This window comes from Nelumbo nucifera, chromosome 1 (genome assembly GCF_055504915.1).
Source record: "Nelumbo nucifera cultivar China Antique chromosome 1, China Antique-T2T, whole genome shotgun sequence".
Classification (NCBI taxonomy): Eukaryota; Viridiplantae; Streptophyta; class Magnoliopsida; order Proteales; family Nelumbonaceae; genus Nelumbo; species Nelumbo nucifera.
Genome location: NC_142649.1, coordinates 133,793,659 through 133,818,364, shown reverse-complemented (window position 1 = coordinate 133,818,364; position 24,706 = coordinate 133,793,659). Strand labels below are relative to the sequence as shown.

The following is a 24,706-nucleotide window of genomic DNA, read 5'->3' as shown; positions in this document are numbered from 1 at the left end:
AAGTGCACAAAGATTGATGCTTTATGGGAATTCCACTTTAAATTGCACAATTTGGATGTTTTAGATGCTTGGGATCAATTACCGGATCTATATGCTTGGATTTTCTCTATTTTTTCTCTCTTCTTTTTTTATTATCTAAGTGTTTCAGTGTTTGTGCTTGGATATACACAGGTTGCTAAGGATCCATCTGGCAAACAGATCAATGCACTGGAGCAGCACATAAAAAATCTTCTCTCCCCATCTACTCCTTTTTTCTTCAACACTCTGTATGATCCTTACCAAGAAGGCACAGACTTCGTCCGTTTATACCCTTTCGGTCTACATGAGGGTGTACCAACTGCTGTTTCTCATGGCCTTTGGCTCAACATCCCAGATTATGATGCTCCCACCCAGCTTGTCAAGCCTCTTGAGCGAAACACAAGGTGTGGTGTGGTCTTTTGCGTGGCAGAAGATCCCGATATGTACCCTCTTTCCATGATTGGTGTTTGTTAACCATTTTCTTATCTTTATCAGGTATGTCGATGCGGTTCTTACCGTGCCTAAGGGCACCCTGTTCCCTATGTGTGGTATGAATCTGGCATTCAACCGGGAAATGATTGGTCCTGCAATGTACTTTGGACTCATGGGTGATGGTCAACCAATTGGGCGCTATGACGATATGTGGGCTGGCTGGTGCACTAAGGTAAATCCATCTCTCGGTTCCTTCTTTTTGTTATGAGTTTTATTGTGATACTATGAAGCTAGCTCTTTGTTCTTGTATGAATTGTCTGTTTTCCTGCCTAATTAGTTATGAATTTCTCATGTTGCCTCAAAATGTGGCATAAATACAAAGAAAACTTTTGGCATAGAAAAATGTTGAAATTTTGTCCCTCTGGTTTGTGATTTTGTAGGTGATATGTGACCAGTTGGGGTGGGGTATCAAAACTGGTCTGCCCTACATCTGGCACAGCAAAGCAAGCAATCCATTCATGAACTAAGAAGGAAGACAAGGGTATTTATTGGCAAGAAGAGCTGATCCCTTTCTTCCAGTCAGTAACCCTTCCAGAGGAATGCACCACTGTTCAGATGTGTTACGTTGAACTCTCCAAGCAGGTCAAGGCTAAGCTTGGGGAAGTAGATTCCTACTTTGCCAAGCTAGCAGCAGATGCCATGGTCACATGGATTGAAGCTTGCCAAGCTACCTAATGGCACTGCATAGAGAATCTTGGTTAACGGTTACTACTATTTATCTTGGTAGTTGCCTCACTGTTGTATTTTCCTATATTTCTCTAAGCTTTTTTAGATGAGAGCTTGGAGCATTTTTTTTTTCTGCAGATGGATGCATGTAATTTATTTTTGAGTTTAGAACAATAAAATATTGGTTTTGGTATTGAAATTAAGTTTTTGCACCACTTGTTTGGTTGATAAATAAGACAATAACTAGGGCCTTGTCCTCCTCTCTCCAGCATAGTAGTTTCCTGTTTTCTGTAGGGTAGTCATTGCTCTGGTAAACTGGTAACGATGCAGAAACCTCTATCATTGTGATCCACTTGTTGGAGAGATTAACTTGGGAAGTTGAAAAAAGAAATGAGACTTCTAAAATCTATAAGTTGTAGGGGGTATTCTCCCATGTCAATTGTAAGTTCCAAAATCAAATATCAAAACCTGGTTTGAAAACAATTTGATTTTTAAAACAAAATTACAGAAAACAAGTTACTGGTTACACGTGTTTTTGCTTTTAAAATTGAAGACAAAAACGTGTTGTTGAATTTCTGGTTTAGTATAATCTGTATTCAAAATCTGTTGTTGTTAAACAAAACCAACACAGTTGGTTCAAGAATTTGCCTTTTTTTGCTGATGTGGCAATTTCAAAAACAAGTGGAAACAAAAACATTCGTGTTGCAGAAAACCTCTTTAAAAAGCAAATTTTTAGGACAATTGTCCTATGAAAATATTCAAAACAAATTTTTAAGACAATTGTTAGAATATTTATCGGGTGCTTATTGATGATTGTGCTCACAAAGCTGTGCCTACTGCTGGAGTCTGGTTTTTTATTTATTTCGCTGATGTAGGTTCTACTCCGAAAAAAAACATTTCACAAAGAGAAAGTTTGTACCATTTTCTTTGAACATCTGATACTCGAATACAAAATTAGAATGTTTGTTTTGCTGGATGTGTTAACTGCCCTAAGAATAGGGGTGGCAAATGGTTGGGTTGGGTGTGGGTTGAGTACCAACCCACTCATGTTGACCCACTGACCCATTTGCCACGTTAGGGTCACAACCCACTTTGACCCTGACCCACCCCAACCCATGCTCCATTTGACCCTTTAATTCAATTATGACTTTTTTTTACTTTTTTATATTTTAATTATATAAAAACATACAATTATATATTTCAATTATAAAAAGATAAAAAAAAAACATTTTTTCCAAATAAAGATAAAAATGCATAAAAACACATTAAATGGCAAAAAAATATGTTCCTTGTAAAAAATCAGAAATTGTAGAAAAAATAGAAATGATAAAAAAATAAAAAAAATTAAATAACAACATCAAATAAAAATTATTAAAAAACATAGAAAATTAAAGAAAATACAAAAAAAAAAATTGCAGGAAAATGCCAAATTATAAGTGGTTATTAAATCATCATCATCACCATCTAAGCCTTATCCGAATATTTTATACACACACAGCCTGATATAGACCCAACTTTTGGCACATGGAATATCCTAAATGAAGTCATGAATATTTATTTTTACAAGATGTTTTATAAAATATGCAACCTTTGAAGAAGCTAACAGTAGGTGTGTTCACGGTTTGGTGTACCTAATTTTGAAACTGAACTGGTATGATCGGTTTTCGAAAAACCCGTAATTGAAATTGATCGATTAACCAAATGATTGGTTTGGTTCATCGGTTTTTTGGTTTTTTAAGATTTACAATATATACTATAAAAGAATATATAAATAGATTATAATAAAACTAAAAATATATGTATATATAATACTATATTTTAAATAATAAATAATATATTATACATTATAAATATATATTTATATAATGTATATTTATTAATTTATAATATATAAAAAATATAAAATATATGTATACCAGTCGATTCGATTAACTATTGGTTTTCTATATTGATTAACCAAAACCGAACTGATACCTTTGATTTTTTAAAAATACTGAAACAAAATCGAACCAACCGGTTTGGTTGACCAAATTTTTTATTTCGTCGGTTTTTCATTTTTTATTGCTCACCCTAGCTAATAGGGCCATTAGAACCTTGCATAATCAATATACTTTGCGTGGGGTGAGTGAGTTGTATTGCTATGATGTGCCTTAGCAATTTCTATTCATGTTTTACATTTCAAGGGATTGGGTCCTATCCAAGTCAGATATATTGATGCCTGATGGTGAATGGAAGCTACTTGCTTCCTAGATTCCTAGAGGACCATGTTAATTATAAGAATTGTGCATGAAGAATATTTTTGTAATAGAATAAATTAGTTAATTTTATAATCACATATATTATGTATTTTTCATTTTTTTACTCTCCCAATTATTCTGTATCTCTCGCCCGTGCGCCCCTCGCTAGTTTTCTATTAAACCAAATATAATCTTAATTTTTGGGCTGGCTTTGATTGATTGTTTTATATTTTTATCTGGTTCATTTGTTTGGCATGGTCCGGCTCATCCGGCCTGATATCATTGTTCACGTATAAAAAAGTGGACATGGAGGGTGTTCTCCAATATATATGATTAATGTTTCTTAAAAATAAAATAAAAACAGCTTCCACATAAGCAGAAGTAATATTTGCAGGCTTAATAGATCCAATACAAAGGCTTAACCTATTTTAGCTTTCTAATTTAACCTAATTTACCCCTAAAATTGACATTTTGGTAAAGCTATCTCAAAAAGGCTTCTCCAAGGCAGTTCAATCAACGCAGAAGACTTCCCAAACAGCCTCCAAGGCTTTATTTCCCGGATGGTCCGGGTTTAAAAAATGGCAATTTCTATGATGCCGAAAGGGTTCTAAATTTAATGTTTTATACCGGAAGAATTTTGACCAACTAGAACCCGCTATTAATTTGAATTTTAATGATTGGTTACCACTTCTAATATATCAGTTTGCTTTTTTTGTATCATAGTCCGATTCGTTTACTGCTTTCTTCAACTGGTTATTCATTGGAAACGTTTAAACCCAAGATATTTGAAACAAGGATAATTTCCCAATTCTGAAGTTCTAACCTTGCCATTGTTTGAATAAATAATTTTACCAGAACAAACCTGTTTTTATTTAATCTTTCTTTATTATAATTTCTGCGGGCGCCCCTCTGAGATTACAGACCTCTCATCAGCTTGTCAGCATCTTCTGATTATTATAAAAAGAAAAAAAACAGAAGCACGTGAGCCTCCATGAGACTGAAGTTTGTAGACCAGGTTGTATATCCCAATCCAAACACAAGTCTTTCAAGGATCCCAGCTAATATCCTCCTGTATCCATACATTTGCTGGACCTCAGGATCAGTGAATATTATTTTGTGGGGGTAAAAACTAAAAAGAAATCTTCCTTCTTGCTTTAACCTATCAATTTTCAGTTATATTGAAGTTGGACCTTGGCAGGAAGAAAGTCCTCGAAAAAGGGTTGCGACTAGTGAGCACAGGAAGTAGACGGTCTGTGGAGAAAGAGAGAGAGATGGGTGGGGAAGCGGGAGATGAAGGAGTAATGGCCACGGATTTCTTCTGGTCATACACAGACGAGCCTCACGCTTCGAGAAGACGGCAGATTCTGTCTCAATACCCACAGATCAAAGAGCTCTTCGGGCCCGATCCTTGGGCCTTTCCCAAGGTATCTCCATTTCCTTTCTATTTTAGTTGTTTTCCCGATAATGTGAACTCGTTTTCTGTTTGGTTAATTATGAGCATTCTTATACTAGCGATTCGTGTTGGGTCTTAAATCTTCTCTGTGTGTTAAAAGTTTGATCTTTTTTCTCTCGTTGATGGTCTTTGTCATTCTGTTCATATTATTTCCTGGGTCCTTTTCTTCCTCCGGTTTTGGTACTTCTGTTTTAGAATATGGTTCTCGAGAATCTCAGATTCAGCTTCTGTGTTATTTTACCTATATTATCTGATCTTTTCTGAAACCCCATGTGAATTGATATTTTAATGTTGAGTTTTACAGTCATTCACTTTGGTTTTATCTGCAAATCATGTTTTTTGGTCTAGACCTACTTCAAATTTCATGCATTTACTGTTTTTTTTTTTCGTTGCTCTAAGTTGAGAGAAAATGGAGCTAGAGTTAGTTCTGAACATATCAATTGGAATCGATTTGCAGTATGAACTGGCATGATTTGTCATATGTTGTATTGTGGGGTCCTTCCTCTTCCATTCGGATCTAATGATTTAAGTGATTTCTATGTTTGGTTGATTTATTGTATGCATCAAGTCTTATCCATATTTCTGTTCGGATCCCTGGTTCCCTCCTGAAGTTTGATTATTTTGTTTGTTCGATCTTCATTTGGTCGAAATTTTTTCTACATTTTAAAAATTCTACGGGGAAGCTTGTAGGGACTGTCACACTGAGGCGTGAGAGAGCAATTTTGATAAATGATTTAAAGATTGAACTGTGAGATCCATTGTCTATTGATCTAGCAACCCAACTTAATTCTGTTGATTGGCTTTTGAAATGTATTTTCTCTTTATTAGTTGTTCTAGTCTCTGGGAAGTAGATCTTCTTGTGTTGTTTCTGGTGATAGAAAAGGCGAATCTCTCCATATTTGGAGATCTTATCTAGTTGAAAAATATGGTGTTATCTACAAGATTTACACACTTCCTTGCCCTCATCTTTTATGCTGCTAGTTTTTGCATCCAGCCCTGTTTTCATGTTTTAATTTATAACATTATCAATATTTATCAAAAAAAAAAATTATAACATTATCAACTTTTTCCTCAACGATATTAATGGCCATTATCATGAATCTGGCCATAGTTGTCAAGGCAATGCCTAGGCGACAAGGCGCCCTTGGAGGCTTGCCTTGCCTAATCGCCAAGCAGTTTTTTATAGCGTGTTATAAAAAACTTTTATATTCTTAATCTTTTTTGGTTATAATTATAAAATAGATATTTTTAAACTAAAATATTCATTTTGTGTGTTTATATACTAATTTATTTTTATTATTTTCTTATTTGTTAGGGTTTAATCAACACCAACATTGCTAAATGCTGTATTGAACCTTCAAAGACTTCAAAACCTGAACCAATAAGTAAGGAAGAACATAAAATGTTGTCTAGTCAACACATTTTCTTCTTTTTCTTTACTAATTTTGTGTGTTTATATACTAATTTCTTCTTCTTCTTCCACCTTTTCTTTTCTTCTTTTCCTATAACAGAAATAGGGGTTTAGCCCTTATAATTTTTGAATTTTCTTTTCTTTCTTCCTTTTCTTCTCATGAATATGTTGGAATATGTTGATTTTCTATACTTTAACATGAAGTTTATACTTTTCTTATGAAAATTTTGGATAGTTATTAAGGAAATATGATTATGGAACCTAGGGAACTACCCTAGGATACATACTTTTACTTGAAAAAAAAACAAACATCGCCTAGGTGACAAGGCGCCCCCCCTGTCGCCTAGCCTCGCCTTGGTGCCTTGAAAACTATGAATCTGGCCTATGGATAGACAGGTTATAGACAAATTTATCTAAACAAATGAAGGTACGATTGAAGTGCATTTGTTTCATCTCTCCAATGAAATGCTACTTTTGCAGGCTAAAGTATTCTGAATCCAGCAAACAAAGAGTGTTTTGAATGCTGTAATTTAATTGCAGCTGAAGAAGTATTGATTGTGGGGATTTATGTTGTTTCATCAGCTACATCTTTCATCTGTTTGGCTTATTGATTCTTACACTTGATACTCTGGTGTTGCAGATTACTGTGGTTGTTTTGCTTCAGCTATGGACTGCAACTTCCCTCTGCAATGCTGGCTGGTTAAAAATTCTAATAGTTGCCTACTTTTTTGGCTCTTTTCTAAATCACAATCTCTTCTTAGCCATTCATGAGCTCAGTCACAACCTCGCATTCTCCACTCCGGTCTACAATCGCTGGCTAGGAATCTTTGCTAACCTCCCTGTAGGCGTTCCCATGTCGATTACCTTCCAAAAGTACCATTTGGAACACCACCGCTTTCAGGGTGTGGATGGCATTGACATGGACATTCCCAGCCAAGCTGAAGCCCATCTTGTTACAAACATCTTCACCAAGTCCTTATGGGTCATCCTCCAGCTCTTTTTTTATGCGCTGCGCCCCATCTTTCTCAATGCAAAACCTCCTGGTATGTGGGAGTTCACCAACTTGGTCACCCAGCTTGCTCTTGATGCTGTTATGGTCTACTTCTGGGGTTGGAAGTCTCTTGGTTACATGATCCTCTCTACATTTGTTGGAGGGGGGATGCACCCAATGGCAGGGCACTTCATTTCAGAGCACTATGTCTTCAAGCCTGATCAGGAGACTTACTCCTATTATGGGCCTCTGAACCTGCTTACTTGGAGCGTTGGGTACCACAATGAACACCACGATTTCCCAAGGATTCCTGGGAGTAAGCTCCACAAGGTGAAGGAGATTGCACCAGAATACTATCAAGGTCTCAACTCGTACAGATCTTGGAGCCAGGTAATTTACATGTACATCATGGACCGGACTGTGGGACCATTTAGCAGGATGAAGAGAAAGGCGTCCAAAAAAGATTTTGCAGTCAAGAAAGATAACTAGTTGCTGCCGTTGTTGATCTTTTACTTATTCTTTTTTTTTGGTTTTAATTTATCCCCTTGTCTTGTGGGGGTTGTTCTTACCAAAATTCTTTTTGGCTTGTACCCTTGTACTATTATTTAGGGGTCTGTAATTTGTTTCTTTTTTTTACCCTTTAGATTGAGGAATATTTCATCCATTAAGTGAACTTTTATATGCCATTGAAGTGAGGTCAGGCATCTTACTTTATCTTCGTCTTCTGCCTTCTTTTGGGAAAATTACTGATGATTATCCTGTACTTTGGTTCCAGTGATAATTTGGTTCCAGTGATTAACCACTTTGTTAATCAGTTGTTAAGTGACATTTGAAAAGTCAAAAATGTCCTAAGAATGTCATCTAATTCTCTTTATCAACCATCCAAACATCAACAATAAAATGAGTAGTCTCAAATTCTAGATTTTTTTTAATAGTCACCAATTTTTTTTTAACAGAAGATTTTAGGATTTGGGACTATTCAGTTTTTTGGCAACATTTGGATGGTTGGTAAAGAGAATTTGATGGCATTCTTAGGGAATTTTTTATTTTTCAAATGTCACTTAACGATTAATTAAGGAATTGTTAACGACAGGTACTGGATTGTCACATTTTAAAAGTTCGGGTACTGGATTATCACAGTTTAAAAGTTCGGATACTGGATTGTCACATTTTAAAGTTCAGGGACCAAATTGTCACTTGAACAAAAAAAGTACAGTATACTGATGAAAATTTTCCCTTAAATTAAAATGACCCCATTAACAAACTCTTCCTATTTTCGTTTTTTTTCCGGGTAATACACTCAAAAGGCTGCTGCACCTTGGGACACTGAGGACCCAGGCCAAAAATGCTCACGAGTGGCAATCGCTACATCAGCTGTTCAATTTTTGTTGACAGAAATTTGACAAGCTGTGGAGCGCTCATGCTTAATGCTCCATTGTCCATACCATTACTAACGGCATCTTATGAATTTTCGGTACCGTACAAGGTCACATCTCTTTGTCCAAGATTTTCATTTGGGTGTTATCACAAACAAGTGGAAGATGCGAAATTTTATTAGACCCATGTAGGGGCAATGCCAGTGGTACATACATCAGACCAAGGTTCAAAGTATCGATATTTATCATTCTGGGACCCCTCCAATATGCCTCTACAGTGGATGTATCGGGGGTCTGACCAGTTTAGGGGGTGGAAGAGCTCTAAACCAGCCCCCCTGAACCAGTTGCAAAAATAAAAAAAAAAAACAGTATCAATTCATCCGATACACCAGTGGGGGCATATCGGACATATCAATATTTTGAACCTTGCACCAGACTGTAGTGGACGTATTGAACTGTATCAATTGTCGCTCCCTTTTTTCATTTTAGTTTAGAGAGATAGGTTTAAGGCTTATCTATCCCTAAACCGGATTAGACCCCGAAACACTCCGTAGAGAGATAGTTCTCTCTCTCTATATATATCTCGGTTCTCAGCCGATAGGGCCGAAATTTTGCACCTTGGGTTGTATGCTTGTTCAAATTCATTGAACATGTATTTGTCCTTTCGTGATTTAGAGGTCATTGACAAGCACGGCCGGTCACACTAGCATCGGTCCCCATCAAGACGCTGTTCCTGCATAGTTGTGTACTTGTGTTATAGTCTACACACGGATCATCTATGATTCAAATAAATAGATTTTGCTCCTTTTAAAATTAGGGCACAATGGCTTTTAAAGGTTAACTATTCACCAAAATGGACAAGGCCAAAGGCCACTGGCACGCCTCTTTTTTTTTTTTTTTCTTTTCTTTTTTTTTTGTTTTTGTAAATTTTTGGAAGTTTGATGAAGTGGGTACTACAACTTCATAGGAGATTAATTTGGTTACGAGATTGGGCAGAGCATGTTTCAAACACAACAGTTTCATGGTTCTGGACAGGGCCGGCCACCAATTAGCAGCTTCACTGTTAATTCCATGACTGCCAAATACAAGCACTGCCCAACAAGTACATAGAATACTGGAGGGTATTCTGTTTTTCCAGAAGAAACTAAACTACAGATATGATACTCCGAATCTTGGCATCCTGCTTCAAAAGGGCCTTTTGACCACGCCCCATGCAGGAGTTGGTTCGTGAATGCACAGATCACAATATTAGCTTCAGACTAATTACCACACTTACGGATGCTCAGAATCCTTCTAGCAATTGGCAAGTTAGGTGTTCTACGATCTAAAGGATTGCTGTCATTGTCATACGCAGAAATACAAATTGTCACATATACACCTTTGAAGCTATGATTGTTAAAACAGTAAAGCTGAAAATGTACAGAGATCGACTGTCTTCAGAACCTTGGTAATTCATGAAACAAATCTCCTTCAATTTCACATGCTCCAGACCATGAAGGTTCCGCTACAGAACCTGTCTTTTTGCACTTTGACAGCCTTCCGTTCAAAAGTCTAAACCATTCGTGAAGCCACTCTTACTTGTTTGTCTGACAAAGAACACATGTATGAGACGAGAAAATGAAATACTTGGATAAAGAAAGCTTTGGGATACCCAAGATTAACCAAAAAAACATTTTGGCTGAGACCAAAGACATCTTTATTTCTCACAAGTCCTTACATTCCAAACATCATTCTTGGGAGCATACTGGGGATTTCCAATCACATATGGAGGTGGATGAACAGGATTCTTCAAGAGTGGAAGCCTGGCTGGGGCATAATCATCATCACTATCACAGTAGCTTCCTTGATCTGGCCCGAGAGCCCTAAGAACCATGGACAATAAGATTGACAACCCCTGTACACAGAGAGTGGATGCTATCACCCAGTGTAACATAGATGATGTGAATGCCATTTTACTCAGGATGAAGTAAACAGAAAATGTACATGATGAATGCCATTTTACTTATAGGATGGTACATCGATCACAGATAAATTTTTAGACCTTTTTCTACAATGTTAAAATTCAAAATATATGGACTGTTTTAATAGTATTTACTTTGTAAGTGTCCCCAAGTCCATATTTTTGTCAGAGTCAGACACCAGGATGTGCATCGGATTCTGATTCCCATGTCCGCTGGTCTGTGTCCATGCTACACTGTTATACCTCATTGAAATCATTAGACATTCTTTTTTTTTTGACCATTAATCATTCGATATTCTTTGTTACCTAGTGGGACCAAATGAAGGATTGAAGGGTCATTCCTACGAGTATTCATAGATGACATGGGATGTAGGTTTTATGATGCATGGAAATGTAAAATCTGGCAGTAAATGATGAGATGAAAAAAAACATTGACGAATAAAAAAGCTATGTTTGTAACCTCATAATCAATAGGAAATTACAAGACCTAAAAAATATAGGGTTATCATTTTAAACTCTTCTTCACTTTTCTAACATTCCCCTTAAACTCACCCTGACTTAGTGATACATGGGGTTCAAACCTTGGAAGCAGCCAATCTGTATGTGCAAGGGTAAGGCTGCGCATATCTGTCTCTCCCCAGACCCTGCATTGGCAGGAGCCTCATGCATAGGGCTGTTGCCCTTTTATATACCTTCTTGTCAAGTCAACATTAGTGACCATACAGAAGCGGAGTTGAATAGAGGTGCATGTTGTAATCTTGCAAATGCCATTTGTATTTTAACAGCAAATGTTTGACAAGGGGGTCTCTGGGGGTTATAGAAAAGTCGGGGCAAGTTTAATAGAAATCAGAAAGGGAGAATTTCAGTTAGCAAGCCTAAAATATATTTGAGCCAAACAAACAATGGTAAAAAAGGAAGAACCTCAGAAGCATTTCCCAAGAATCTATAAATTACTGTAATCCTGTACATGTATGCCATAGATTTTTTTCCCATTAAAAAAATCTGTGCAAAACTTGGTCCACAGTCAATTCCTTTGCACTGCTACCACATGCTTAATGGCTTCACAATTAAAAGACTGATTTTACACCTTCTGAATTTAAAACCCCAATTCCTGTTTGAACACCATATTACTTCCACTGTCTTAAATGAAAAATATGCATTTATTTACCTGTGTGCACACAATAAACAAGCCTATCCACTTGCAAATGTCAAAGTTTGATTTTATGAAATCTTTGAACTCATTAAACTCCCCTGTAGGATCTTCTGGAAAATCCTGATGCAGAAGGAAGACATTCCAAACAAGTATCAACATGGCTTATCTTATGGACAAGAGAGACTGTATAGAAAGGAAAACAGGGATTTGTAAAGGAACCATACCTCCTCCCAGTGATTGTTTAGAAAAATATCTGCAGTCACTGCAGCCTCCAGTAGGAGAAGCAAAATGACAAATACCATATACTGTGCCCATTAAGGTCAGCAATAACTGATAATCAGCACAATAAAGCTTTATGAAGTTGAGAGAATTCATGTTTCCTTGAATTTGTAGTACATAAAACAAATTACTTGTCTGTAAATTGCTTTACCTTGGAAACAAATGTATATAAAACAGCAGAACAGGCATAAATAGTAGCCTTTCCTTTCAAAAGTTAAATTCTCGCTGGACTAACTAAAATAATATAATAACTATTGAAAGATCAAAATACAAAATAATCAAATATATTCTAACCCTGCATATTAAAATTGGGCAATTTATCCCCATTCCATTACATTCACATCTAGTTTGGACAGTGATCAAACATGAGAACATGACAATTAGATTAATTTAGTTTCTTGCTACTATGTTTCACAACCCTTCAACAAGGACCATGATGAACCAGTTTGACAACAATTAAAAATCGTGGGAAAGACAAAATGTTTCTATTTCATGTGGATCAGATTGGACCACTGTTGATTGTGTGGACAAGGACCAGGATATTTGCAGATTATAAGAACTGGAAAATCTCCAGAAGAATGTTGGATATTTTGAAATATCACAACTATAATATACTTCTTAATTGTACTAATTCTGTTCCTTACTTTTTTAAAAGTTTCCTCATGGATTTCTCCATGTCTATGTGTACAAAATTGTGAGAGATTATAATGAAATACATACCATTTTTGATAAAAAAATACACACCATTTTCTCCCTCAAAATTTATGTGAAGAATTCCATTTATCTCATCTCGTTCTTCCAGAGTCCAGACAGATGCCAGGCTTTCAATAGGAAGTCATTGAAGCTTATCAACACTTCTGTAAACCTCAAGATTCCTGGAATTCTCTTATGCTCAAAAAATCCATATAGACTTCATAGTCCATTACTAATTCTCTGATCTCTCAAGTAACATAATTCCACTTCCAGTTGCATGAACTCAATTAGTGACACAGGAGAAAAAATGGTTTTCAAGAATTAGAAAAAAAAAGAGAGAAAAGAACAAATAAAAAAGAAAAGAGGCAGCAGCAACTAGGAAAGATTCCTATGATGAAATTAAATGGATATCAAAAGTACTAAATGCAAAACAATATATAAAAGAGAACTCTTGAATGGAACCAGGGATCCATCCAAGAAAGTAGCAATCCCACCATCCTTATGTGGATAAGCTTTCACCCACATACTGAAAATTAGAAGATACAACATACAAAAATATCTCCAGTCAAAAGCTTAAAATGATCATGTGTGGCAATAACATTGGACCTAGTAGTGGGTGCCAGGTCCAAACCTGTTGTAACCGCACCACTTGTGCATACAAGGAAATAAATTATTATTGTCTAATTAGGTATTAGGGCCAAATAACAGGTTCGGCAATGCTGCAGAAACCCATACTCCTTGAAACCAAGTTTGTACCACTAGAAAACCTAGAGAAACAATTAGTTTATAACACTTGTAATTCAAACATATAGGTAGGAAATTCACAAAATCAATTTGACAACCTACAATAATACCTGAAACCAAATTTTATATAACCTCCAAAATTATCAGCATGCATGTTGTAATATTTCAAGAACCAATTAACACGATTCTATGTAGGGGTGGGTGATCATGGGCTAGACCAAGCCAGGCTCTGGGCCTATGCATACATATATGTGTGTATGCTATATACATAGTTACATACTATACAATACAAATTGTGGGCCAGGCCAGGCTGGGCTAGAAATGATAACCCCTAATTCAATGCAATGTTGTACTTATAACTATAGGCTCTCTACCATGTACATAGCGCACATGCAACAGTAAGCAGATTGTAGATCAGTGAACCAAACAAAGCCCTGCTGTTATAAGGTAAAATTTTCAAAGGTCATTACCCAACTGGATACAATCCTAACCTTTGGCAAAAAGATTACTGCCAAATATTCCGATTTTTAAGATAGAGATGTAAGGTAATCAGATTTAGAGTTTTAGACATTATCTTCATTCAGGAAATGACCATTCACAAAATGGTAAATACCAGAGCTTGTTGAGATCTTGAAGTGATAATTTAGACAAGGCAAAATGACCTGTATAGTAAATACAACTAAAGAAGCATAATTTCCTAATCAGAACAGAATAATGGAACTAAACACAGTTCAGAGAAGCAAGCTACTATTTTCAGCATTTAATGGATAAAACAACTAATTCAAAATAAAAGAAAAAGAAAAAGAAAAAGGATACACAACAAAGGCAATGGCCATTTGCGGTCTCTGCAGCAATATGACCAGAACATGTGAGCACGCACAAGGTGATTCCAATGCCAAGAAAAGCATAGATAAACCTGCAGTTTTTGAGAGAAAATTTTCAGATTGACTTAATATTACAAATAGATAAAGCATTTGAGGAAAAGAAAATGCAGAAAATGAAGAAAGCTAGTAATTTTCAGCAGAAGAATACCAAATCAAATAAATCAACATCTGCTCGGAGCTAAGACTACATGCACAGCCTGAACGACGGTATAGCATACTTCTACTATTTTGGGACAAAGAAACTAGAATGGCCTACTTTCCTTTTAATCAACCAGCAACTGAAGAATAATTTATCTATTCCCTTTAAAATCTGAGTAAGATGGTCGCTGTGATAAAATGCAACTCATTAAAGAAACAGAAAGCAGAAATTGCATATAAGCATCCAAAAGCAACCAATTCCTAAGTCCTAAAAGGAATGAATTAATAAATTCACTTTCCTTAAATCAAGCAGCATTCCAGTTACAAAGATAAAATCCAGACACGGCGAGAAAGGCAGAAAGAAGATTGCTTAATGGAAAGATGCTTTACCATGGGGGAGAATTGGAGTCCCCAAGAGAAAGCCCACCCATGTGCTTATGCCAAACCCTAATCATCCACAGAGAGTACAAGATCATTGCTATTCCAACCATCCCAATAACGGAGTTTGCGATTTTGAGGAGAGATTGGAGGCAACTCCTTATGATACTCCCCATCGATGCTAAACCTCTCAAGTCTCAATCAAGTAACACCTGCAGAAGCCCTATTTCATGATATTTTTTTTTTTTTTTTTTGAAGAAGAAGAAGAAGAACAAGAAAAAACAAGAAACCCAGAGAAAGGAGAGACAGGGAATCACTACTCCACTATCAAAACCTCTACCTTTTAATGGATTCAGAAACTGATAAAATCTGTGGTTGTGAACTTCTTGGTGTTTAAGCAACAAAAAGGATTCAAAAGAAATAGATCGTTTTTTAGTTTTTCTAGATGATTGAATGATTACAGAACAGCAAGAAAAGAAGAAACTTGGAAAGATTTTTAACAAGTAGCTAAGAATAAACCATCGAAGATTTTATTCTTTAAATTACAGATTCTTTAGACGCCAAAATATTCAAACCAAAAAAAAATATACTAAAAAAAAATGGAATAGAATTTAGAATTTAGAATTTAGAATTTATTTTCTATCACTGGCTGTCATGGCCGCCTCGCTGGCATGATTCATACAAGTAACCGGATTTAGTCAGTGTGCAAAGCCCGTTGCATTGGGAATATCTCCGTAATTGTGTCACCAAGATTTAAAAAAAAATAAAGATTTTTATCTACCAAAAAAGCTTTTCACAATCTTCAGATTCTTAGTAATCATTTGAAACCATATCATTTTTTACACACCACCACTGTACAAAAGGCTGTATAAACAGCGTAAGAATTTTTAGGCCCAAAGTATAGTTAGGGTGGGTGGCGGATCGGAATTGATGCTAATCGATGGATTGACTTTAGTGTATAGAGTGTAGATTTTTGAAATTTTGAATATGAGTAATTATGAAAAACTCATCATGAGTTTTCTGCCTTTCTCTTAAACTCGCCATAATTTTTTAAAATGTCTAAAATTCATCATGTCACTAATTTGATATTAAAAAGACTAACGACTATTAATATATTACTATTTTAACTTTCATAAAAAATATAAAAAATATACATATATTTTAAGATTCAGACATGTAAAAAAGGAAAAAGTTCAAAAAATATTTTCAAATATAAAATACATAAAAACACAAAAATTGCAAAAATATAAAAAATTATAGAAATTGCACACAAAATAAAAATTATTTTCAGATTATAGATATAGAAATTGAAAAGCAAAATCAGAAAATAAAAATTGTAGAAAAAACACCAAAAATTATAGAAAAACACAAATTGCAAATAAATAACAAAAAATATAGGACACTTTATAGATTATAGAAAATAGAAAAATGTAAAAAAAAACAAATTATAAAAAACATTAGAAATTATAACAAAACACAAAATGTAAAAAAAGAAAATTGAAAAATGAAAAAGACCCTTTTCCTCTAACTCACCATTCAAGGGTGATTTGGTCATAAAAATTGTTATTTATGCTGATGTGGACACCTCTATTAAGAAACATTGACGGTGCACTAACGGAAAGTGAGTTTTGGAAAATAAAAGCTTACTGACATGGTGAGTTTTAGATGTTTTGAAAAATTGTGGTGAGTTTAAGAGAAATGCTGAAAACTCATGGTGAGTTTTAGTCAATTCGCCTTTGAATATTTATAGCTCTGCAAAATCAAAAATCTTCATTGAATCTGTCTGTACTTTTATGCAACGAGGCATCTGTTCAAGAAAGACACGTGTGCGAAATAAATTCCCTATAATACCAAAAAAGTAGGGTAACTAAAGGGAAAAGTTGATAACCCATCAACAATCAGCTAGGATTCTTCCAAATTTACGAAGTACAATAGCGGCATCATAGAAAATCTCTCTCCCATGTCCAAACAGTTTATTTGGTTAAAAATCGAATCGAATAAATTGAAATTTTTAAAACTAAAATTTTAAATAAAAAATTGAAATGAAATCGAAACTGAAATTTTTAGTTTGGTTTTCAGTTATTTTGATTAAAATCGAATTTCAACACTATATATATTTTAATATATATATATATATATATATCATATATTATACAATGTATATAATAAATTATATATTTTAATACATAATGTAGGTACATGTTATTCACCATGACTAGGGGTGGATTCGAGGTGAGCCAAGCCGAATAGTACTTGACTAGAGCTCGACTCAAGACTGTTCTACAAGGCTCGAGCTCAAGCTCGAGCTCGGTTCGAGCTAGAACCTTGAGCTCGAGCTCAGTTCGAGCCAGAACCTTGAGCTTGAGCTCAGCTCGAGTAAAAAATTCATAAGCTCGAGCTCGATTTTGAGAAAAAATATTTTATAAAAATAAAAATTATATATAAAAAATTTTATTTATATTTAAAATATTAAGAATTATAATATTTTTATTATATATTAAATATCAAATATATATATATATATTCGAGTCGGCTCACAAGCCGAGCTCTAGTAGGCTCGAGCTCGGCTCGTTTAATTTAATAATCGACCAATTGAATTGGGCTCAAGCTCGGTTGAAACCGAGCTGAACCGAGCTCGAGTAGCTCGTAAAAAGCCCGGCTCGTTGCCACCCCTAACCACAACTACAATAGCCTAGAAGGTGCTAAACCAATGCTACAAAAACACCCACAACGAGTTCATAACTCATCACAGATTTGTAATAAGCTCAAAGCTTGTACAAACTTGTGATGAGCTCAAAGCCTGTACGAGCTTGTGATGAGCTCAAGGTCACCATAGACCTGCAATGAACTCAAAGGCATAGTACCGAGGATGAACTCGAAATCGCCATGGATCTGTAATGAGCCCAAAGCCATCGCAAGCCTACAATGAGCTCAAAGCCATCACGAACCTACGATAAGCTCAAAGCCATCGCAAATCAGTGACAAATGAAAAAATATGACAATTGGTCGATGTCACTCGTGACAAGACACCTAGTAGGATTAAGAGAGATACGTAAGACTAGCACCGACATCATCCACGCCATGTCAGTTTAGGATACCTACAAAAGGAAGTAGCATACGTGTATTATGAGAATCCTCAAACAAAAGGAACCTCATCCTGGAGAGATCTCATAAGGCACCTGGCGAAACCTTAGTAGTGTCCCCTTGACAAATGACACCGAATCAAAGATTCCCTTTCCAAGTGGGAATCAAACTCTTTTGACTCCTTCCTTTTAGGACCTCAGGATCTCTCCCTATAAAAGAAGACGTGAATCATAATGAACGTACGACTCTCTATCAATACCTTAGCCTACCCTTTGCTTCTAGCCTTCCTTCGTCCTTCAAAGAGACCACCGCACGTAGCCTTACCACACCACTCACATTAGAATCTCTGGTTATCCCTTGATCACAAAGGATGGTCGTCCGTAGCATCAATCTTTCTATTTTTCCCCTATTCCGAAAGAGCAATCCAATGAACACAGAAACATCAACCCAGAAGTCGGAGACTAGACCTGTTAGGAGTCCGCTGAACAGGTTGACATTGGAATCTTATCCAATAAAGTGTATGACTTTGAGGATTGTTTCGACCAGCTGGAGCAGATGCAGGCTGAGATGAGAAACACCCTACAAATGCTTCTCCAAAGGACATCGGCAACCGAGCATTCCCCATTTACCCCTGCTGGCCCTTCTGCATTTGTTCCTATTAGCCACCCCGTGAACTTGAACCCCAGTATAAACAAGCATCCTCCTAGAACCAACCCCGTGCCTGTGCAAGACTCAGCACAAAAAACTCGTTTCTCCGCCATTAAACAACCCCATGTAGTCCCACAAGACAACATGGTGACGGAGGCACCCATAGCCGCATTGAATTGAAAGAATATGTCCAGGGATTAATGGAAGAAAGCCACAACAAAGCCCAACCCGCACTTGTACTCCAAAAACCCTATTCTAACCGCATCTTATACAAACCATACCCCTCTGGCTACGTTCCACTGCAGTAGTGGCCTCAGTACGACGGGCAGAAGGGAAATCCGCAAGAACATGTTAACAAATTTGAAGATGCATTGGGATCATTTGCCTTGGATGGAGATCTAAAAGTGAGAGAGTTCTCCAAGTCTTTGACCGGACTGGCATACACGTGGTTCGTCAATCTGACCGCGGGGAGTATAAACTCTTGGGCAGAGTTGGCGAAAAAGTTCATTTCCAAATGATTCACCTTGGAGCGGAGTTTGATGATGGCAGACCTATGCAACACAGAGCAGCGTGCCGGGGAGGACCTCTTGGCTTATGTCACGAGGTTCTAGAAATTAACTCATTCAGTCTTCGATGAGCACGTGACATAGAAGAGCTTCATTGAGAAATGCGTGCAAGGAGTGCACCCAGCCTACAGAATAGGCATCGAAAATATTGAAGTTGAGACCTTCAGTCAGCTGTGGAAGTGTGTAGAAAGAACAACATGCATTGTCATAAATACCACACCTCATTCAGTCCTAGTAGCATCACAGTATACAAGAAACAAAGCGTACACCATCGACTGAAGGCCTCAGAGCACCAAGGGGCCTAACCAGAGACCTTATTATCGTGGCAACAAGTAGAATCGGCGGAATGGCCCACTACCTCCACCCGTCCCCCTTTCACCTGTAGAAAAAGTGAAGTGATCATGATAAAGAACAAGCTGGTGGAGGAGCATGTAATCGGCTTGCCACCACCACCACTCGGAGTTGACCCAAAGAAAGAAAGGCATAGGGGAGGTGGTGCAATTACCACCAGTCACCAAACCACGATCTGATGGACTGTTTTACCCTTCGACGGTTGTTCGTGCAGAAGTGGAACAGGATGATTTTGTCTAAAGGAAGTCGAACCAAGTAGAAACCAACCCCCTCCCCACAACATCCCTAAGGAGGCAATATCAATGTAGTAGGAACATCAAGAAGCGACTGTCATGTTGATCTAGCGGTTCAAGCAAAGTCTAGACCTGCAGCAGTTCCTCATTAAGCAAGCAGCTAGCGCTACGACACGGTGACTTACCATCAGGGCGCTAGTAGAGGCGTTCAAGAGGATGCTCGAGCCTCAGCGCATGGACAAGTCCCATGTGGATTTCACCCCAAATGATATGCTAGCCACAGACCCCAACCACAACCGGCCCTTGTACATCACGGCCAAAATAGGGGGATATGAGATGCGGTGCTCGTTGATCGATTAGGGAAGCTCTGTAAACCTGATTTTCCTCCACACCTTGAAGCTGATGAACATATAGAAGGAAACCGTTAAAGGGCTGCCCATGGAACTTATTGACTTTAATGGTAATGCATCCGTCATAGAGGGGTCAATTGAGTAGTCGGTGGCTATTGGACCGTTCTACATCAACCAGGAATTCCAAGTGATTTATGGTAAAATAGCATATCATGCCTTGTTGGGGCGATTGTTGATACACAACTTGGCACTGGTCTCATCCACATATCACCAATGCATAAAGGTCAAGCACAGAGGTCGCATTGTTAGAATCCCATCCACTCGTGTCCCCTTCGACAGAACGGAGACCCATCTCCACGAAGCAATCTATTACACAGAGCTCACCGAGTGGTGTGTCCGGAAGCGTGTTGTTAACCACTTCAAAACACCAGTTTTAATATTTATAAATTTCTCCATCTCTCATAACAATTATAAACGTAGTAAATGGTGAGAATAGGTCGTATCCACAGGGAAGCGAGGGAAAAATCGTTACAAACTTTAATTCGGATAAAAGAACACAAAGGGAAGTTGTAGAAACACAAAAGTTTAATTAATTAAATTGGAATTCATTAAAAGTAAAATTTGAACACTACTAAAAGTGAAAAGTGTAGAAAAATAAAGAAATAACAGAAATAAATAAATAAAAGAAACTAATTAACTTTAGATCTCTCCTTTGACCCTCGAACTTCTCGAGCTAGGCCTTCCGTCTTACTTGGCCGAATTCTAGATCTGTAGAAAAGAAAATGAAAATTAAACTGGATAAAAGTAAATTATAGAAAGGAAAAAAGCAGAACTGGAAATGAAAGAACATAAATTAAAACTAAAGCTAAAGAAACTAGTTGGGATCCGAATCCAAAAGTGGCAGTAGTGGCTTTGTCGAATTGCAAGCAGCCGTCATGCTGAGACAGCCTTCCGTCTTAACTGGGGGCAGAATCCAACCCCTTCTCAAGAGCCCTTGAGTCCTTTTTATAGAGAAATGTGATTAAAACTGGGATTAGAGAGTAAGAGGGGGTGGCAGCTGGGTTTTAGCAAAAATATGGGTGCCCTAGGGTTTAGAATGAAGGGTTAGGATGGTTCTAAGGTGATCCTAAGGCTAAGAAGAGAAGGGAAGCGCACCCAATATTATGTAGGGCTGAGATTTGGGTGCCCAAAATTGGATGGTGGAGATTTAGGCGCCTAGGATTGAAAGATGGAGATTAAAAGGAGTGGATGGCTGAGACAGAGAATGGAATAGAGGGCTGAGTGAAGGGATGAGAGATCCATCCTATGGACGCCCAAAGATTGCGGAATAAGGGGCGAATTTCAAAAATTTTATCTCTCCCTTCAACTGGGAATCGTATTCCCTATTTAGAAAATCATATTTTCAAGGATCAATCTTGAACCATAAACTGAACCAGATCTGAACCAAAAGGAGTGGGAGAGGATAATACCTGATACGGAGAAATACTATCTCCCAATGGAGGTGTTCACGCCCAAGGAAGGATCCAAAATCAGCTCCCACTGAAGATGGCGCAGTGAAGGATGGAGCAGAATCAGCAATGTTCTTCAAAAGAACTTGACCCTTCGCAAGAATCAACTGGACGGCTTGTGAGTACAGCTCCAATCAATCTTTTCCCAAAAGATTGTAATCAAGATCCAATCTTGATTGCTCCCAAGAACTGGAGATCGAACTGAAGGAATGGCAATGGCAGGAAGGTGGCGGCAGAAGAGAATTCGCAATATGCAGGAAATCTCTTAATCTCTCTTTCTTAAAGAGAAGAATGCTATTGATGTTATTGTGTTCTTCAAGGCTGCCGCCCCTTCCCCTTTTATAATCTTAAAGGGGTTCAGCTCCTAATCAGATTAGGAGTTGCTAATCCAAATCATATTTGGGTTAGAAGTCCTTTAGTGATAAGGGATAATCCTTATCTTATCTGCAGATCAGATCAGCTGTCTCCTAATCTAATTAGGAGGTTTCCAGATCTAAATCTTATTTAGATCTTGGACTCTCTGAGTGGATAGGGTCTAAGCCCAATCCTTTTAGCTGACCCACTTCAGAATTCGCCCCCTTTAAATGACTGATCAAATCAGCCCAGTTCGAAATGGGCTTAAGGCCCATTAAGGTTATGTACTCAAAAAACCTTCCAAATTGCTGCCCAGTTGGGCTTCCTTGTATGGCGTGGGACCCAAGCATTGATCTACACATCAGTTACATGGGTTCAGCCCAGCCTTTGTTACAAGGCCTGGCCGAATGCACTGCTGAAGACAGTGTACCCCCTGAAACCCATCAAATGAGCTCTATGGGCCCAACACTTACACTAAGTGGTCCCTGGGCCAAGCCACCTTGTAACACCCAGGGACTGTGGGCAGATGCAAGATTAGCCCATCAGGCATTATCCTCAATGGTCTTACACTTAACCTCTCAGCCCATAATGATCATACACTGCCCGACAAGAGAGGACCTCTCCCTCGGCTGCAAGGAACAGTGTTGCACTCTCCACTCATATGGATCCCGGGAATTAAAACCTTATTGCAAACATTTTGGAAACCATAATATATATACTTTTATATCTTATATAAAATATATTTTGCAAAACAAATCTCAACGGTTGAAATCGGCTGCCGGCAGTCTTGGTTTCCATCAGTGAGAGTGCATCCCCGATCATTACCTTTGTCCGACAAAGGGGCTGATCCTGTCACTATGATCACCCACTCAGATGAATTCTCGGACTGTCCCAACATACCCAGGTTTTGACCCCCGCTAAGGATCTCACTGATTGGTACATCAAAGATAGCCCAATCCGACACCTAGTGCAGTATCATAATCGAGTTTAGGGGTCGGGTGTAACTTTCCAGTTTTGCCCATCAATCTCCAAGGTCCAGGGCAATACTGGAAATTTGGTCCAGTTCAAAGATTCAATTAATCCTACACTGTATGTGCCTAGGGTCTCACCCTGGCAGCTGAGACAGGCCACCCCAACCGACTTGGTGGCACCACAGTGTCAGCCTTGTCAGGATAGGTCTCCCCAGACCGACCCACCGGCTATGAACATTCTAAACTAACACGAGTCTCAAGTGTCCAGTTTAAGGGTATTACACAGAAACATACCAAGGGAACATGAATCAAATATGTATCTTTATTCATTTACAATAAACTCATAAAGTACATCATTCTGATTGAAGCTAAGGGCATACAAAACTGTCTAACAGCTCCCACTTGCACTTAGGTCCAATCAGGTACTAGCCAGAGTCCCATGCTTTCCATGTGTTTCTCAAACACTTTCTGTGACAGTGGCTTAGTCAATGGGTCTACCACATTCTCCGCTGATGCTACCTCTTTACACTATCCTCCCGTAGGTCCAGCGTTGTCATACAACGGTGGAATGGGTGATGTGCTGAACTCCAAATTCAGGAATGAACACCTTCATTCATAAGGCAGCCTCACTTACGGCAATGCTTTCGGCTTGGGTTGTGGACTATTAATTTGCTACTTAGGACCCCTGTTTGCTGACATTCAGGAAACAACACACGATCCTATCGTGAAACCATATCCAGATGTAGACTTTCTATCATCTGGGTCTGACTGGAAATCGGCATCTGTATACCGTTGGATCTGTAGTGAGCTACCGTCAAACACCAGACAAAACTCTTTTGTCCTTCGAAGGTACTTAAGTATGTTTTTCACAGCAGTCCAATGTTCCTGCCCTGGGTTGGCCTGAAATCTGCTTACTACACTCACTGCCTGAGCAATGTCAGGACGAGTGCACAGCATGGCATACATGATGCTCTCTACGGCAGAGGCATAGGGAACGTCTTTCATGCCATCAATCTCCTCAGAAGTCTTGGGAGACATCTTCTTGGAGAGAGTGACTCCGTGCCTGAAAGCAACATTTCCTTTCTTGGAGTTTTCCATGCTGTATCTTTTGACTATTTTGTCAATGTAAGCAGATTGGGATAATCCTATTATCCGCTTCGATCTATCTCTATAGAGTCAAAGACCCAGTATATAGGAGGCTTCTCCAAGATCTTTCATGGAGAATTGCTGCGAAAGCCATACTTTCACCGTAGTTAACATTCCTACATCATTCCCAATGAGTAGAATGTCATCTACATACAGAACCAAGAAGGTAACCTTATCCCCACTGTACTTCCTGTAGACACAGGGTTCATCCGGATTCTGCTCGAAGTCAAACGATTTGACAGCAGAGTTAAAACGGATGTTCCAACTTCTAGAAGCTTGCTTAAGCCCACAAATGGATCTGTTAAGTTTACATACCATGTTTTCCTGACCTGCAGCAATGAAGCCTTGCGGCTGCTGCATATAGATATCTTCAGTAAGATCTCCATTCAGGAATGCAGTTTTGACATCCATCTGCCAAATCTCATAATCATGGTATGCTGCAACAGCTAGCAAGATCCTAATGGATTTAAGCATGGCCACAGGCGAAAAGGTTTCCTCATAATCGATGCCCTCTTTCTGAGTGTACCCTTTCGCCACCAGACGAGCCTTGAAGGTCTCAACTTTACCATCGGGGCCCTTCTTCCTCTTGTAAATCCATTTGCAACCGATTGCTTTTACCCCG

At 37.9% G+C, this 24,706-nt stretch overlaps 2 protein-coding genes and 1 pseudogene across 6 annotated transcripts; 2 read left to right on the top strand and 1 right to left on the bottom strand.

The window, feature by feature from the left end:
* Positions 1 to 1,391, top strand: LOC104586467 (putative UDP-arabinopyranose mutase 1; annotated as a pseudogene). Its single transcript, XR_016082507.1, has 3 exons — positions 1 to 422; positions 514 to 682; positions 891 to 1,391. The product of XR_016082507.1 is annotated as a putative UDP-arabinopyranose mutase 1 (transcript).
* A 3,188-nt stretch (positions 1,392 to 4,579) lies between these two features.
* On the top strand, positions 4,580 to 7,984 carry LOC104586429 (sphingolipid delta(4)-desaturase DES1-like). Its single transcript, XM_010243666.3, has 2 exons — positions 4,580 to 4,837; positions 6,918 to 7,984. Exons 1-2 carry the CDS (start codon positions 4,685 to 4,687, stop codon positions 7,755 to 7,757), a joined length of 993 nt encoding a protein of 330 aa, XP_010241968.1. The 5' UTR covers positions 4,580 to 4,684; the 3' UTR covers positions 7,758 to 7,984.
* Positions 7,985 to 9,935: 1,951 nt separating this feature from the next.
* Positions 9,936 to 15,588, bottom strand: LOC104586428 (Tetraspanin family protein). Of its 4 annotated transcripts, XM_088894335.1 has the most exons (7): positions 15,214 to 15,574; positions 14,886 to 15,085; positions 14,290 to 14,389; positions 11,982 to 12,062; positions 11,773 to 11,877; positions 10,362 to 10,538; positions 9,936 to 10,230 (listed from the first exon to the last, which is right to left on the bottom strand). In XM_088894335.1, the coding sequence occupies exons 2-7, from the start codon at positions 15,047 to 15,049 to the stop codon at positions 10,219 to 10,221; spliced, it is 639 nt and encodes a 212-aa protein (XP_088750461.1). In that variant the 5' UTR covers positions 15,050 to 15,085; positions 15,214 to 15,574; the 3' UTR covers positions 9,936 to 10,218. The 4 variants fall into 4 exon arrangements, with proteins under 4 accessions (XP_088750461.1, XP_010241965.1, XP_010241964.1 ...); XM_010243663.3 differs by having other exon boundaries at positions 9,936 to 10,538; positions 14,886 to 15,096; positions 15,214 to 15,588; XM_010243662.3 differs by having other exon boundaries at positions 9,936 to 10,538; positions 15,214 to 15,587.
* Between the last annotated feature and the right edge of the window lie 9,118 nt (positions 15,589 to 24,706).

Coding starts and splice junctions, on each gene's coding strand:
- LOC104586429 (XM_010243666.3), top strand. CDS start 4,685: ATGGGTGGGGAAGCGGGAGATGAAGGAGTAATGGCCACGGATTTCTTC. Junction 4,838..6,917: donor ATCCTTGGGCCTTTCCCAAG/GTATCTCCATTT, acceptor CTGGTGTTGCAG/ATTACTGTGGTTGTTTTGCT.
- LOC104586428 (XM_010243663.3), bottom strand. CDS start 15,049: ATGGGGAGTATCATAAGGAGTTGCCTCCAATCTCTCCTCAAAATCGCA. Junction 11,878..11,981: donor TAAACAATCACTGGGAGGAG/GTATGGTTCCTT, acceptor CTTCTGCATCAG/GATTTTCCAGAAGATCCTAC. Junction 10,539..11,772: donor TGTTTATTGTGTGCACACAG/GTAAATAAATGC, acceptor CTCTGTGTACAG/GGGTTGTCAATCTTATTGTC.